The sequence below is a fragment of the Abrus precatorius genome, unplaced genomic scaffold (genome assembly GCF_003935025.1).
Source record: "Abrus precatorius isolate BTA unplaced genomic scaffold, Abrus_2018 Scaffold11, whole genome shotgun sequence".
In the NCBI taxonomy this organism is placed as follows: Eukaryota; Viridiplantae; Streptophyta; class Magnoliopsida; order Fabales; family Fabaceae; genus Abrus; species Abrus precatorius.
The window spans coordinates 14218836-14235071 of NW_020874303.1; the positions used below are offsets into that span (position 1 = coordinate 14218836).

General features: G+C 30.5%; 1 protein-coding gene across 1 annotated transcript; it reads left to right on the forward strand.

Moving 5' to 3' along the window:
• The first annotated feature begins 11160 nt into the window (after positions 1–11160).
• On the forward strand, positions 11161–15538 carry LOC113854012 (F-box protein SKIP5). Its single transcript, XM_027484795.1, has 5 exons — positions 11161–11376; positions 12985–13129; positions 13213–13291; positions 14330–14388; positions 14925–15538. The coding sequence occupies exons 1-5, from the start codon at positions 11247–11249 to the stop codon at positions 15307–15309; spliced, it is 798 nt and encodes a 265-aa protein (XP_027340596.1). The 5' UTR covers positions 11161–11246; the 3' UTR covers positions 15310–15538.
• The last annotated feature ends 698 nt before the right edge of the window (positions 15539–16236 follow it).

Below are 16236 nucleotides of genomic sequence, written 5' to 3' on the forward strand. Positions count from 1 at the left end.
TAACGGGGCTTTTTTATTTAAATAATATTTTTTTAAAAAAAAATTAAATTATAATTTTTTTAAAACTATTTCTCTACTTGAAGTAATTTTAGTCAAATGTCAGGGCGAAATTTTTATTTTTAAGTTTTAAAAAATAAATTTTATTACTAAAAATGCAAAACTTGTAAAATTTTTAGACGTGTTAAACTATTATAGATTTTATAATTATAAAAAAAATATTTATTTAAAAAACAAAAAAAGATTCACGAGATGGATGGCGAAACTTTTCGTAAAAAAAATTCGTCAATTTTCAAACCGGTTGAAGCATTACATCTACCTTGTTCATTCATAGGATTTGTCTGCCTTCCAAGTGAAAGAAAGCTGAGATTGGAAGATGAAAGAAAGCTGTCTTATTCATCAGATTTGTCTGCTCTTTTCAAATTCAGAGATTGGAAGATGAAAGAAAGTTTTCTCATTCATCGGATTTGTTGCTGTATTGATTACATTTGTTGAAGCTCCATCTGGTACTCCCTTGAACCCTTACGCTAGAACTTCATCTGCTAGTCTCTTGCAAAGTTCTTGTTAGATTATCCAATGACTCGCTAATCACATTACATGTGTCCAATAAATTGTCCAGTGAATATTTTTTTTCTTTGGTGTCTTTGGTAAAAGCGCTCTGCAATGGAGAATTTCTTTTACAAATAGTTTTGCTATTCATCTGGCGAAACTTTTGTTATTTTTTAAATAAATATTTTTTTATAATTATAAAATTTATAATAGTTTGACGCATACAAATTTTATAAGTTTCTATTTTTTTATGAAACTTATTTTAAAAAATAAAAAAATTATGAATTTTACATTTTTAATGATAAAATTTATTTTTTTTAAATTTAAAAATAAAAATTTTGTCAATAATTATAATGAAATTCGTGACACGAGACTAAAATTATCTCAGATTTGAGAATTTATTTTTTTAAAAATATTATTTAAATAAAAAAAACCAAGTAACGGAGACAAAGTAGAGAATAGAATCAAATAAAAGTGTGAAGTGTAAAGAAAAAAGGAAAATAAAGAAAAGATTGTCCAGTCTAATTAAATTGCAATTAACGCCGGTATTAACAGGATCAAAATCCTTGATAATAATGCCAGAAACTTTATAAGACGCAAGTGCGCGGTTAAAAACATAGTAAAAATATCGTTTTATAGGATTGTGTTATTATATACCAATTACTTTCAATTTTTATTATTTAGACAATTGAAATCAATAATTTGATATTTATAAAGATAAAACAAAATCTAGAGGTAATCAATAATGACACTAACAAGGTACGTATCAAGAATCAAAGCATTTCTAGGAGCTAGTTTCATTAAATCTCATATTTTTAAGGCTTTTCGCTTTCAATACTTAATAAAATCAAACTCTACTTTTGATGTGATCGAATCCAAGGCTTTTTTTTTATATATTTTTAAAAAATTATTGTTAAAACAATATTATTTTTTAAATATTTTTTTGTTTGGGCTTTTTTCGTTACGTTGTCACTTTTTTTAAAAGTTTCACACCTCAGAATGATGAAAGTTTTTGTTTTTTTTTTTTTAGAGTATTATTGTATGTTAGAAAGACAACTTTTTTTATATTTTAAAGGAGTTTTGTACATGATGAAATTCAAGAAAACATGACACGTCAAAATTTTGAAATGTTTTGTCCACCTAATATATGAAATTAGTTTGAAAAAGAAAAAAAAAACATTTTTGAGGGTGGTTCACGTCTTCATAAGTCAAATCATCGTTCTTAAGTTAAAAGTTAAACATTCACCTCTTTTTGTCTTTGCATTTGATTTGTGAAATTTCATAAACACTTATTTCTTAACCAAGGAAGTGAGCATTGAAGGAGGGAAAAACTAGCAATCTGAAGGCACACATTTTCATAAGCCAAAGAGAGAGAGGCGTAGTAATACCTTGAACACCAACTGTTTGAAAAAAAATGTGAAGGTGCAACCAATAAGTCATTGATTTGATCAATGTGTAGCAACTTTGAGTGTGTGCTTTCTCTCATGAAGCTAAAACCAGCGTGTCAAGAATGTACCCACAATATCACCATTTGTTAGGCCCAGTTTTGAATATACTATTTCAAATTAGTTTTGTGAGTAAAGAAAATTATTTAAAATTTTAAAACGTGTCATTTGCTCTTAAATTTTGTATACAAAATTCTTTTAAAAAATTAAAAAGAAAAAAAATTGATCTCTCTAATGTTTATAACTTCTTTAAAAAAATTAGTGTCTCACCTTTAAAGTATGAAACTATTAGTAATGTGATGTCGTAACGGTACAGCAAAAATGTTCTTAAAAAAATATTTTCTAGGAACAAAAATATTTTCTAACAAATCAGAGAAGTCACCACCAAAGTTTGTTTTAAGAAAACCTTGAAATTTTTTTTAAAATAATATGATCTTTAAAATAAAAAATGAGGTCGAGAGTCATTTATATGTAAGGAAGGTATTAGCACCATACAACATCCATTTAAAAATGGTTACCTTAAATTAATTATGCAAATACATTTTAATTTTAAAAAATATTTATTTAACCCCTAAATATTAATTATTTTATCCTAGGAAAAGAAAAATTATTTTTTAAAATGTTAACTTGGTATCTACTCCCCTAAATAGCTTTCATCTTTCTTCCGATATTTGAAATTTTTCTCTAGATTATAAATGTTCATCTAAATAATTTGGTTGAGATTCTCTCAAGGTCTTATGGGAATGGAATGGTGATATGGCTGGGTTTTCATCAAGGCTAGGATTAGTGATTTGTGGTTGGTGGTGGATCGGTTGGTTTGGAGTAAGTATAGTGTGGGGTATATAAGCTTCGTAGGGATGGGCATTTTGAGGATAAGCATATGACAGGATGGATGTTTGAGTTGGTTGGATTTATGGGCCTGAAGGTTGTGCATAATTGGGTTGATTTGATAGTTTGCTAGTGTTTAGTGGGTTCTCAGCTATCGATGGTGTATAACCAAGGAGAAGGTCATATAGGGGATATTGAGTATCTTGTTGATTGAAAGCTTGTTGTCGAGGCCTTTCTACATAGAGGATCAAAAGCACCATTATTTCATGAGGAGGAAAACTTTGAAACGGTCCTTGTGTAGGGGTGAAACTTGGTGGATAGGTAGGAGTGGGTTGAACTAGAGGTACTTGAGTAGGGGTCCCCTTGGCTCTTCTCTCTAAAGATTTTAGTGCCTCTAAGATTTGTGCCATTTATTCTTTCAACTAGTTAACATTGTTCATCAGTTCTTCATTGTGCTCCTCTAACTCATCCATGATCCTTACTTGAGCGCGAGTTCTATAAGGATGTTTTAGAAAACATTTCTCTGTTATGTTTGTTTAATTTTTTGAAAGAGTTTGTATTCAAAAAAGAATTAACCAAAACAAAAAATGCACTTAAAAATAACAACCAAATATTAAAAAATCATCATAGTTGTTGAACGTCTTCGGGTCTTCGATGGAAATTAATGTAAGACGCTCATCAAATGAAACACACCAAAATATAATCCCAAATTAAATCAAAACACTGAAGTACATCACAGTTTGATCCAAAATACATCTTTCTTTTTCCTACCTAGACATGATCTACCCATATCCTAAGTCATTACATCACCCTTTCCTAACCCCCAACTATCATTCCTTTCATCTCTGAGACCAACTAATTGTAATGGCCGAGGAAGTCTTTAATTTCTTGAGGTGTCGTGAAGAAGAATGTAGCTATCTCGGCGTTTGACAATATATGTGGGACGTCATCAATTGTTGTATTAGCTAATGATGCAAGTTGTATAAAGTACTTAATCCAATACTCAATGAGCTTATCTCCTTCTTTTATCTGACCATCTTTTCCTTTCACAATAACTTCATATTCTTTCATAATTCTGAATACTTTCCCTTTTTTAGCATTAATTTTAGCCTCGCATGCCATGATAATTTTCCTTATCTTCTCTCCCATGTTTTGTACTCATGTTTGAAGTTCACTGGATTGAGTCAAAGCTTCTTCTCGATCTTTTTTTGCCTTATATAATGCACCTTTTAGTTATCTTTTCTCATAAAAAGCTGCATGGCTTTACACAGACTTCTGCTTCTTACAAACCTCTTTATAGGCTTGTTATTTTTCACAGTTCTCTCTCTTCAAAATGGCGCAAGTTTGGCGGCTCTCTCGAAGCTCCCTTTCTACTCTCACATTCTTCTCAATCATCTTAGTTAGTCTTGCCTTTAATTCTTTTACTTCTTCATACTCGAAGGGTTCTAGATTAGATGGTTTACTTTCTTGAGAGGTACCTGGATCCTTGAATGGTAACTTAATCTCTTGGATTCTTTCTTTAACCCATTGATGGTAACTTGCCTTCGCTGCACAACTTCTCACGCCTAGCTCTTTTCCTTTTCAAACAACCTTTGCCCAAGCATTCCTTGCCTTTTGGATCAATTTAGTGAAATTTCCATCTTCGTAGTATACAATAAAAGGAGTCAATAGTTCCTTAGTAGGTGGTCTCATCATAAGATAAGCGAGCTGACATTGTCCCATAATTGGATTGTAATTTATACAATCTCAAGTATCCATAAGAGGAACATTTGGATAATTGCTGCAGTGATAAACAACGGTCATTGACTGTTGCCATGGAGTGTGCCAACTGATGTGTCTTTCATTCAAACTAGCTAAGTGATTAGCCCACTCTTGACCATTTTTCTGCCCAACCTGAAACCTCAACAAATCAATAATCGGACACTTGATTTCACTTGGCCTTTAAAGATATGAGCCGTGAGTCATATATAAAGCATAAGCAGACAACATACAATTCTTTTTTCTTTCCTTTCATGGCAGAAGCTCAGTGTACAATAAACATCAACTAGTATTGCAGGGACAGGATTCTTGATTGATTTTTGCATGCAAGAAACACATCTATTGCTACTAAATCCACAAAGTTGTCATGCTTAGGGAAGAGGACAGTGCCATAAATGGTGAGTGCTAGTACATTCATGAAAGTCTCTCAATCTTCTTTTTCTGTCAAATTATGCATGTGTCGCTCAAGAAATTCTCTTGTGAATCCCCTATTCTGATTCCTCTCTTGATAAGCTTGATGCAACTCTACTGGGTGAATCCTTAAGACATTGGCTATAGTTAGAAGAGATGCATAATGTTATAGAGGATGATATGGCGGTTGACCCTCCAAAGGTAGGTCTAAAATTTGCTCAAATTCCTCTAGGGTTGGAGTCAACTGAAAATCCTAAAAGGTGAAGCACCTCAATGGGGAATCATAATACTGGGTTAGATATGTTATAGCATCTTCTTGCACATTCACTTCCATCAACCTCATAACATTTCCAAACCTCACTAAAATGAGTTGTTGGACCGTCTTCGGCTTCTTTCTTAACACTAGCAGCGTTAGCCTTTTTAACTTTCAGATACAATTTTCTTCTTAGCTCAACTGATCTCACCTCACTATTACTCGATCCCACATTAATTTTCATTTTCTTGAATACTCAAACAACTTTGTGATTCTCAACCTATAAATAAAAAGAAAATAATGAGAAATTATTCCAAATCTTGTATTTGTTTCATTAACATAGGACCTCAGTGGCGATAAGGATCAATATTGATTTTAAACATATAAATGTCCATATAAGAATCAACAATAATCCACTAGGCTTTTATATTAATGAGACAAGTTTGTGATTACCATGATAATGCAAGAACAATATGAATCATTACCCTTTTAAAATCTCTTTGAAAATGATTTCTTTATTTTCTATAAATCTAAATTGATATTTAGAAGGATAATGTTTCATCTGAAAATACAATGACAAGAGAACCATGCAAATTATTATCCTTAACCTTATTTTCAAAATTAATTTTAAAATTACTAATGTTACATGGATGACAATAAGCGTGATACTCAAATAAATGATATCTAATGATATATGAAATGATAATGATGTAAGAAAAATTAACCTAGAGAATTATGTGAATCACTAGCCTTTAACAACTTTAAGGTACTAATGATTCACATGACTTCTAAAAGCGTAGATAAGGAAAAAAAAAATACTTCCTTTGTGTCCTATTTTGGGTCACCTAAAAGGTCCAACTTAAAGATCTATGACTTTCTTTTACGTGTAAAGACTCATGATGAACGAAAGATTTGTCGCGAATCCTCATCAAAATATAAATAGAAATTAATGTAATACTAGGGTGTTAATCTAGGTTGTCTCCACAAACTTTGGTTGTAAATACACATTGAACATGTTGTAAACATTACTAAGAAAGCAATTAAGTGGGCGAGGATTTGGTTGATTTCCAGATTCAATATAAAGAGAAGTCAACGAAATTATCAAATTCAATCAATAACACAGAGCAACTCCTATTTCATTCACATGATTCTATCATTATTCCTCTCAACATTTAACACTCTTCCTCTTCCTTTGAATTAGGCTAATTCAACAAGCGAGAATTAACCTTAAAATTTCATACAAATTTAAACAAATTTAATGGACTTCAATCCCTTTTCCCAAGATTAAGCAACCTTAGAAATAAACCCAAAATTAAGCAAATCAAGTTTAGAATCTCATTAAAACAAATTAGAGTTAATTACGTAATGTCCCCCTTATTTAACCATTAATTCAATTCAAAGGATTGAAAAAAAGAAATTCATGAAGGAAAAGGAATTGTATTAACATTCATAACCTAGGAATTCAAGAATCCAAGTGAACTCACTATGGATTACAAAAGGTTTAGCCTTCCACAAGGATGAGTCTCACAAATACAAGATGAAAATAAAGAGAATTTAATGACATGAATGTAAAAAAATCAAAGAGAATTAAAGGGAAAGTAAAAATAAAACCCTAAGTTGGATCATTGGTTGTCACCCAAGACTGACCTAAGCTCTGTCAATGTTTCCAAAATAGCAAAAATCTAAAAGTGTAAGAAAAGATCATAACCCTAATTTCTAAAAATCTATTTATAGTGAAGTGAGTGTCGTCCATAGTAGCTACTATCATAATGCACAACTTCCAGTCTTTTACATTCCTCTCTGAAGTTGTCACTATTGCAGGTGATAGTGGCTACGCACGCTCTGCACCAGGATGTACTCATTGTAGTATCTACTATCACTTTTGATAGTAGCTACACGTAGGTCTGCAGTATCTTGAGCTTGTTGTAGTGTCCACTATTGCTTATGAAAGTGGTCGCTTTAGTCTTTCTTCTGGACTTAGCTTGTTGTAGTGTCCACTACACTTTTGAAAGTGGTCACTTTCACCTCAAATTTTCTCAAAGGCTAAAAATCTTTAGAATAAGTCTGAAAATTCTTGCACAATTATTCAAATGATCAAAATTATAAATTATATCTATGTAAATCAATGTAAATTAACCAAAAATTAATAAACCTATGATATTTGATCTAAATGAAATTTTCATCTTATTTATACTTTCTAAGTTTACTTTTTCTATTAAAGGATAATAAAAAGGCAAGTAAAAATTAATTAAAATATAGATTCATTAACTCACCAAAGGTGGCTGTAATCTTAAAAGGTCACTACAGTTAAGATCCAATTCCTGATGTTGACCACAACAGTAGGGAGTCTACTAGATGTGGGACATCAAACAAAGGTCAAACTCTAGCTAAGGTTTTCATGATAGTCAAATAGGATGTGCATCCAAAATAACACCCCTACATAACCTCTCTAATCCTAAGCATACTCAGACCTGAGTATAGGGCCCCGCTCAAAGTGTGTGATGAATGTGTAAGTGGTGTGTGAGGGAGCATACAAACCTTATCAACTCAACAAAAATATAAGCTGTAAACAACATAAAAATACCACAAAAAATTATCAATAGTCATATATCCTAGGGTTAACAGCAATATTAATAAAAATATATATAAGATTACAAAATACATGCACGAAATAAATACACGAATAAAAAGAAACATAATACAATTAATTCAAATAATAAATAAGAAAAGATAAAGGGATTAAGCAAATAGAAACAAAATTACACAAATTTGCACAATTAATTATCAAAGGCTTAACTCTCTAAAAAATGTCCCTAGTGGAGTTACCATCTGTTGCAACTAGACAGACATAACAGTACGACAAAAAGGTGTTAAGAAAAACATCTTTTAAGAATAAAAACATTTTCTAACAAATTAGAGGAGTCGTTACCAAAATTTATTTTTAGAAAACCTTGGAAAAACTTTTAAAATAATATGATTTTTGAAACCAAAAATGAGTTTGGGAGTCATTTACGTGTAAAGAAAGTATTAACACCCTACAACGTCTGACTAAAAATAGTTATCTTAAATTATTTTATTCTAGAAAAAGAAAAATATTTATTGAAATGTTAACTCGGTATTTTAAAAGAGAGAAAAAAATTATTTTAAAAATTATTTTGACTTGACGGATCCTATTCTCGCTCGTACATATCTCTAGGTGCAATGTGAAACTCAAAGTCACTTAATTCTATCTAAAAATTATGAAGTTAGTTGATTAAAATTAAGTTTAGTAAAAAATTATTTTAAAATTAAAATTATTTTCATAAAATTATAATGTTAGATCACATAACTATATTGCAAATCGTTAAAAATATTTTATTCGTAAATAAAGTATTTGAATTTTAATTTCTATTATGATTAATGTTGAAAAAAATTTTAAATAACGTAAACTATACATAAATCTCTTATAATTTATTGGATAATTGAAGGTAATATAAATCACACATCAATATTACAAAAATTTGTATAATAAAATAAAGAAATGATTGATTATTTAAATTATCAAAATTAGAAATATAATGTAAGAAAATTTAAAATATGAAATTAATTATATTTAATGAAAAAAATAAATATATTTGAATTGATTAGAAAAAATATTTAATAAAAAGATTAAAAATTTGTTTGATAAATTTATGTTGTATAAAACCTAAGGTAACATTAATACACATAGGTTCTAACAATTTATAATGCATAAAGTTAGAGTCACTACCCATTAGCATTATAAATTATTATAATTATTCTATGTGTTTGTTTATAAGTTTATTATGAATGAAATTAATTTATCAATAAAAAATAATAAAACTATTGATTCATAGTAATATCATGTAATAATAAAACAATAGCAAAGACAATAATATCAATAATAATAACAAATTGAATATTATTAGAGAGAGAATATTTTTACTTTACTTTTTTATTTACTCCATCACTACCATCATCAAAAATATAAATTAACTTATTCATTATTACTTATTAATAACAATAATATTATTAGAAATTTTATTTACTTTTTATTTTAAATTACTATTACTACTTTTAATATTATTATTATTACAATTTGCTAGCAAAAGTAAAATAAATAATAATAATAATAAATTCAAAGAAACTATTGAAACATAAAAGACATTCTATTTATTTATAATTATAAACGTTACTGAAATAGAAAATAATATACATAGTAAAAATAATTAAAATAACAAAACTAAAGAGAAAAAAAGGGAAAAGGACTAAGCGACCTAAGGTCACTGGACACGATCACATAAGAAATTGGCAAAATGTATAATTACGAATCAGAAAAGTTAATATACAAATCCAAAAGCCATTGTGCAATTGAAAAGGAGTTAGCATGAAATGACCGATTCGATTGACGTACGAGAATGGCAGATCTACAACACAATGCTAAGGATATTGTACTCCAGTTTTAAAGTAACTCTTACGTTGAATCAAATCATATTTATTAAATTAATAAAATAAAATTAAAATAAAAAGGAAAGGATAATTCGACTTATTAGTATTTCTATCTTATTTATTTTTACTTTTTCAACAAATAGGTGGTGGATATAATCAGTATATTGCAAAATTTTCATTTCTAGGACCAAAATTATTTTCCAAGTTTTTATATATTTTTTTTGTATAAACAACATTTTATTCTATAAAAATTTGAGATCAACCATGGGAAAGAAAAAAAATAGTATTCACATGTGACAAAATAATTTTTAAATAGAAAAATTGTTTAAAAATAATATTATTTTAAAAATTTATTTATAAAAATATTAAAAAATAAATAAGCTTGAATCTAAATTAAACTCGATGAAAATTATTGTGTTGATGCCATGAATCATAGTCTTGGTGCGCACCCCATGTGGTGGTGTTAGCTGAATGCTAGGATCTTCTTTTCATGTGTTTTTTTCCACTTCAAAGCTATTTTTCAACAAAATAATACTTAAAGTAGGAAAAATGTATGATAAGAAGGAAAAAATAGCTTAAACAACATACAAATGATATACATTTTAGACAAGGTAAGATTTTTTTTTCCTCAAGCAACTATTCACACAATTGTATAATGCAATGAGATAAGTATTATAAACATAAAACATCCTTTTAACCCTATAGCCTGATTCCTAGAAATAGAAAAACTATTTAGTCATAACATGATAATAACACATAGAATTTAAGTGCAATATGATGAGTTTAAAAGGATAATAAAGAAATAAAGAACAAGGAGATTGTATTATTAAGTACAAGTTAATTTTTATTTTTATTATCAAGAAACAATCAAAATCTCTATTTTGATATTTTTTAAAGATAAAGCATCTATCTAAAATTTAAAAAACCGCTATACTAATTATACATTACGCTAATTATGCATTAGAGAAATGTCATGAATAAAAAAACTTACTCTATTCAAAAGAATGAAACATAAAAATTAATAACAGCAACCAGCTGTGCAACTCAAGCTAAGAAAAAAATACTTTTTATAACAAAGTCTACTATTACACATTTAAAAAAAATTGATAGAAGTTTCAAACACATAGAAATTCAATATTTGATGGTAGCTGAGAAGATAAAGATTAATTTTTGTTATTTTAAAAATTAAGTTGTAAATATTTTCACAAAATTTTTAAAAGTTGAGTTATTTTATAAATTAAAAAAATATTTAAAATGATTAAATTTAATTTGATGAAGATAATGTCGATAAAATAAATATGGATTTTTTTGATAAATTATTTCTATTTATAAATAATTAGACTCAACTCTTAACAAAAACATTTTTTTTAATGCATAAAATAGTGTGGTACGCCCACGGCAGGTGAAGGTATTTTTACACGTGTGTCGGGTCTCCAAAGGCAAATAAAATAAACGAAAACGAGAATAATAAATATCCGGTGCGGTTGATACGTAAGAGCCAAACAGTGCCTTAATCAAAAGTGTGAGGAGGAGGAGGCAGAAGCATCGCAGAGAGGTTCATGGAAGAGGAAGAGCAACAGCAACAAAATTGGAAGAAGTCACAAAGGAAAAGAACCTCTTCTTCTCTCATCAATAATCTCGATGATGGTTGTCTTATGCACATCTTCAGCTTCCTTCCCCCTATTCCAGGTATAGCCCTCTTCTTCTTTCTCTCCAAAATCTCTATCTTTTCGCTCAATTCAACAACACCCACATTTTTGTTTTGTCAATTTTTGTTGTTTTCATGGATTGTTTTCGGATTGATCATCCTTCACATGCCTTTAGGTACATGAAGTAGGTTTTTTAATTTCTGTTGTGTGGGTTGTGACTACTTAGCATTTTTTTCGCATTTAGTTGGGTTTTGTGAAATGAAAAGCTTAGAATTTGAGGCTTGAACTAAATTTATGCCAAATTTTGGAGCCTAAGAATGGGTTTTTATGGATTATACAACCATGGTCATGTATAGCTACCCCTTCATTTTGGCACTAAGTTATTGGGGGTATGGTTTAGATCCCATTATCATGCCAACCCAACAATATCTACAACTCATGCAAGTATCAATATATTAATTTCTCCAGTAGTGTCTTCTTATCATCTCTATAGCCTCTATACCTTGCATAATCGCCCCCTAGAAGCTTTCTTTGTAAGTTAAATAATCCTTGACAAACGCATTTAGAAATCCAAATCCTAAGTCAAATAACTTGTTTGGACAGTGACTTATCTTAAAGGCGAATTATCTTAAGTTAATTACCGTTTCCTTTCAAAACACAATAACGTCTTTAATTGGACTAATCTCTACTTTCGTGTTAAATATAACCCATTAAGATCTATGGCAATTCGATGACTCCTCAAGAAACTTAACTTCCTTCTATGATCTAGAATCTCAGGTTCAACCTTAGGGTTTTCAACGTCAAACTTTTCTTTTCTGTCCTTCCCTTAATGTATCCTGCCAATAAGAGGTCCATCCAATCCACAAGCATTAAGAGCATTAAGTATTGAATCAAGAAAGTCAAAATTAGCTAAAAGTCATGGAAACATTCAAAACATTGTCATCAATCTTAGTTTGGTTATTCCTAATCGCTAGAATAGAAAACTATTCAGTCATATCCAAATTGCTAACTATTGTTGACCATCTAGACATAAGTATTATAAGAACAAATAAAGAAATAGGGAAGAACAATAGAATCTATCTCTGTCCTTTAGAAATCCTTGTTCTTGAATCTTTAAGTTCTATCTTCAATGATCATGGCTTTTGCTTTATGATCTTCTCTTGAGAATCTCTAGCCAATGTGTCTAATCTCCCTTCTAATGAACTCTAAAAGAGTTAAATAAATGTGGCTTAAAACTCCCGTGGGGCCTGTGGGCCCATAAGAGAAAACACAAGTAAAAAAGGTTAATTTGAAATCTGGGTGCAAACCACAGCCATGGTGGTTACTAGGGTGCAAACCACAGCCATGCTAGCTTTAAGGTCTAATTGGATCCTCAACACTTCTAGCCCTTGTCTTTCATTATTTGTTCTTTCTCTCAAGCTTTTATTTTCCTCTAAAATTCTAGATATCTTTTAGAAATTCACTGGCCTACAAGATAAACACACAAAAAGCAATAAAATGTTCCTAACAAGTAACAAATACAATGCATACTAAAATGAGTACTAAATGGATGAATATAGGTAAATTAGATGCTAGTCTATGTATGAATATTATGCAAATTATGCATGCATCAATCATTTCTGTCACAAAGTTGCTATTGAGTTTGCAGATCGCTTTAATACCGCCCTCGTTTGCCACAGATGGAATTACTTGGCCTGTCATCCTCGCCTTTGGCTTCGGGTAGATCGATCAGTCAAACACTTATCGGAACCTGGTGTTTTCCCAGACATTGAAACTGCAGTTTCTGCTTCAAGGCATGTAAAATTAATGCTATTTGTATATGATTCTAGATTTTACCTCAGGCTGTGGAATCTAATTTTCACTTCCTTTCTTACAGACCAGGTGATACCATTTTAATAGCAGCTGGTGGAAGTCATCGTGTCTCAAACATTCAAATAAATAAACCCATTTGCTTGGTGAGTTATCCGACTGCATGTGTGTGTGTGTGTAAAATGAGTTATTAGATTATTTATGCATTCAGTGAAACTTTTGAATCTAATTAAATTTTAGTCAACAACCCTTCATGAGACTAGGCATCTGGCTTCTATCTGGTGTTAAGCATGTGGCCTTTTAAATGGGGTTTCCCTATTCATGTTGTTGGATTGGGCAGCTTTGTTCCATTCATTTTCCTTGTTGTTTTATGTTTGTAGTTTGGCTGAGGACTATGGAGGATTCCTTATCCTTCATTCTCATTGTATTTTTTTCCCATTTGTCTTGATGAATTTTGTCTTTCATAAGAAAAAGATAAGAACAGTGTGTGTTTTTCTGTACAATAGGGTTATCCCAGCTCAACCCACTGCTGCAAAAAATGAATTTCATAAAAATTTTACGTTGTGAATTGGATTTTATAATTAATGCTAGATGAGTCGTTGCTTTCATCAAAATGATGGGTAAGACCCTCTAATAGGAGAATGATTAAAAGACCAAATTAGCGGCCAAAGCATTAGAAAAGGAATCAGAGCATAAGCACATCAAGAACTGGTCAGACACCAATGCTAACTGGAAGAATCTGTTCGGACTCCAACGCAATAGAACAACAGCAAATGGAGAATAAACAGCGCTACTTCCCTTTCGACTGTCGCCACTCCTGAAGTGATTTTGGGGCTGATGCCACATGTTTGAAAGTGTTCATTCCATGAAAATGATGCTTGAACTTCCATTTCTTGGGTGCCCAAAAAAGAACTAGAGTTTGCAAACAAGTTTTTTTACGTGTTTTTGTTTCCTATTATCCTATAATTGTTTTCTAAACTTTATTAGAGGATGTTAAAAAGATCTAGAATAAACAGACTGTTGTTGGTTTCATGTCGCTGCCAAATGCGCTGTACATGGATTCTTCACTGCCGATAATTAGTGTTTTTACCTTCTCGTTAGTTTAGCTCTTGAGGAAACAGTAAGTATTAATGATAGAAAATCCCTCCATTTTTTCTTTTCCAAAATCAATGTTGTTTGTTCAGATTGGTGCAGGTGAACTTCCAGATGACACAACACTCCTTTGTTCTCGAGGCTCGGACAGGTTTGCATTTAGACTGAACTGATGATTTTGTAAAGTCGTGAACTAAAGTGACTAACACTTACAATTTCAAGGACTGAACTGAGGGTTTACTTGATTTAAAAGGATAGGATAAATGATCAGATAAAATGCTTCTGAGCCTCATGCTATGAATGGAGATGTAGGTTCATAGTAGGGCATCTGTTGTCATCTTAACAATTATCCAGTAGCATGACAAGGACTCTTGGAAAAGGAGTAAACTCTCACTTTAATCCTTGAGATTTTAAGCCTCGGCTTCCTTAGTCCCGGGCCTTACGAAACCTTCATTTTAATTTGACTTGTATAAAATGACATTTAGTTTAGTCATTCTTCATTACTTTTTCCATTAATATTAAGGATTAAAGTAAATGAAGTTTTGTAAAGTTAATATTAAAGTGAAGATTTTGTAAAGTCAGGGATTAAAAAATGACAAATGCTTAGACGTTTGCTACCTCAGAAGTATCACTAGATATGTCATCTTCTGCAACACTTGGTATGTGCTGTTGGTTTTGTTTGAGCAGTGCATTGGAGTTCCTTTCTACTTGCAAATTAGCAAACTTAACTGTGAAGGCGGAGCTTGGTTGCTGCTTGCTGCATAGAAAGGGAAGGCTAACTATAGATGGATGCATACTTCAATGTGAATCTAATCCTCTTGATTATCTCTCATGTCCCATTGTGAGCACAAGCACAGCCAGTAGCAGTGAGGTGCTTTCCTCTCAAACAAAGGGTAATGGCGATGGTGTGTTTGTTTCTCAAACTCGTATTGAAGGAGGTGCTAAAGCTGTTTTGACAAGTGGGGATCTTGCCTTGCAACGTGTCAGAGTGATTTATGCTCGAACTTCACTTCTTTTCTGGTTTGACGTAGAGCAGGTGTGTGATCAAATTGATCATGACGACCCACTTTGATATCTTCTGTTGTTTTTCTCTGTAATCTATTTTAGTGGAGTGATTAAGGTATTTGTGATTCTTTTACTGTGCTTTCTTTGTTCTGTTATTATGTACCATTTGGATATGTCTAATGTAACTAAAATTCCAATTTATCATGATCTTTATAACGAGGCCTCTAAACTTAATGTAATAATTTGAACTTATTTAGACCTGTGAAAATAAATTTGATTATTACAAAACTTTTAGTTTATTTTGGTAAGTTCCTTTTTAGTTGCTTATATAAATATTTTTTTTTAATTTTTGATATATTCATATGCGATAATTGCTAACTGTTAATTAAGTTATTTATGTGCATTAATATCTGCAATCTTCAGATTACAAACTTAAAAAAGGCCTTTCGGTAGGTTTTGAACTTTGCCATTATAGAAAAAAAAAAAATTTCCGCTCAAATTACCGATTTGACAATCTAGTGGCCGTCAACAAATGACACCCTTTGCCTAAACATTTTTACTCGGTTTTGCACAAAATACAGCTCCAAGTGTAAAAGCTACTCGTTGAGTTATTGATTTCAACGCCAAGAAACGAAGTATTATTCTCAAATTCAAGTAGCAAGTACTACCTACTACGTACCTGTGAGTAAAGATCTTTTAACACAATCTTTATTAAAAATTTATATACTCTACTTGTTGATTCTCTTGTAAGTATAGTTTTGACTACATATATTATTAATTAATCAAATATTATTGTAATAATAATTTACCACTATTTCACTATGCATAATATTAAGAATATAATTAAGTAAATATTTTAATTGAAAAACTAATTAAAAACATTAGTTTGATGGATATAAAACTTACAAGCTATATTTATCACAATTAAAAAAATAATGTCCTTATGCCAGGAAAGAAAATATGCACAGAAATCATCTCTAAACAATGAAGATTG

Bases quoted from the DNA above. Each gene is read 5' to 3' on its own strand.
- LOC113854012 (XM_027484795.1), top strand. From the start codon at position 11,247: ATGGAAGAGGAAGAGCAACAGCAACAAAATTGGAAGAAGTCACAAAGG. The intron at 13,292-14,329 runs GTGAGTTATCCG...TTGTTTGTTCAG, and splicing joins TAAATAAACCCATTTGCTTG to ATTGGTGCAGGTGAACTTCC. The intron at 14,389-14,924 runs GTTTGCATTTAG...TTGTTTGAGCAG, and splicing joins TGTTCTCGAGGCTCGGACAG to TGCATTGGAGTTCCTTTCTA.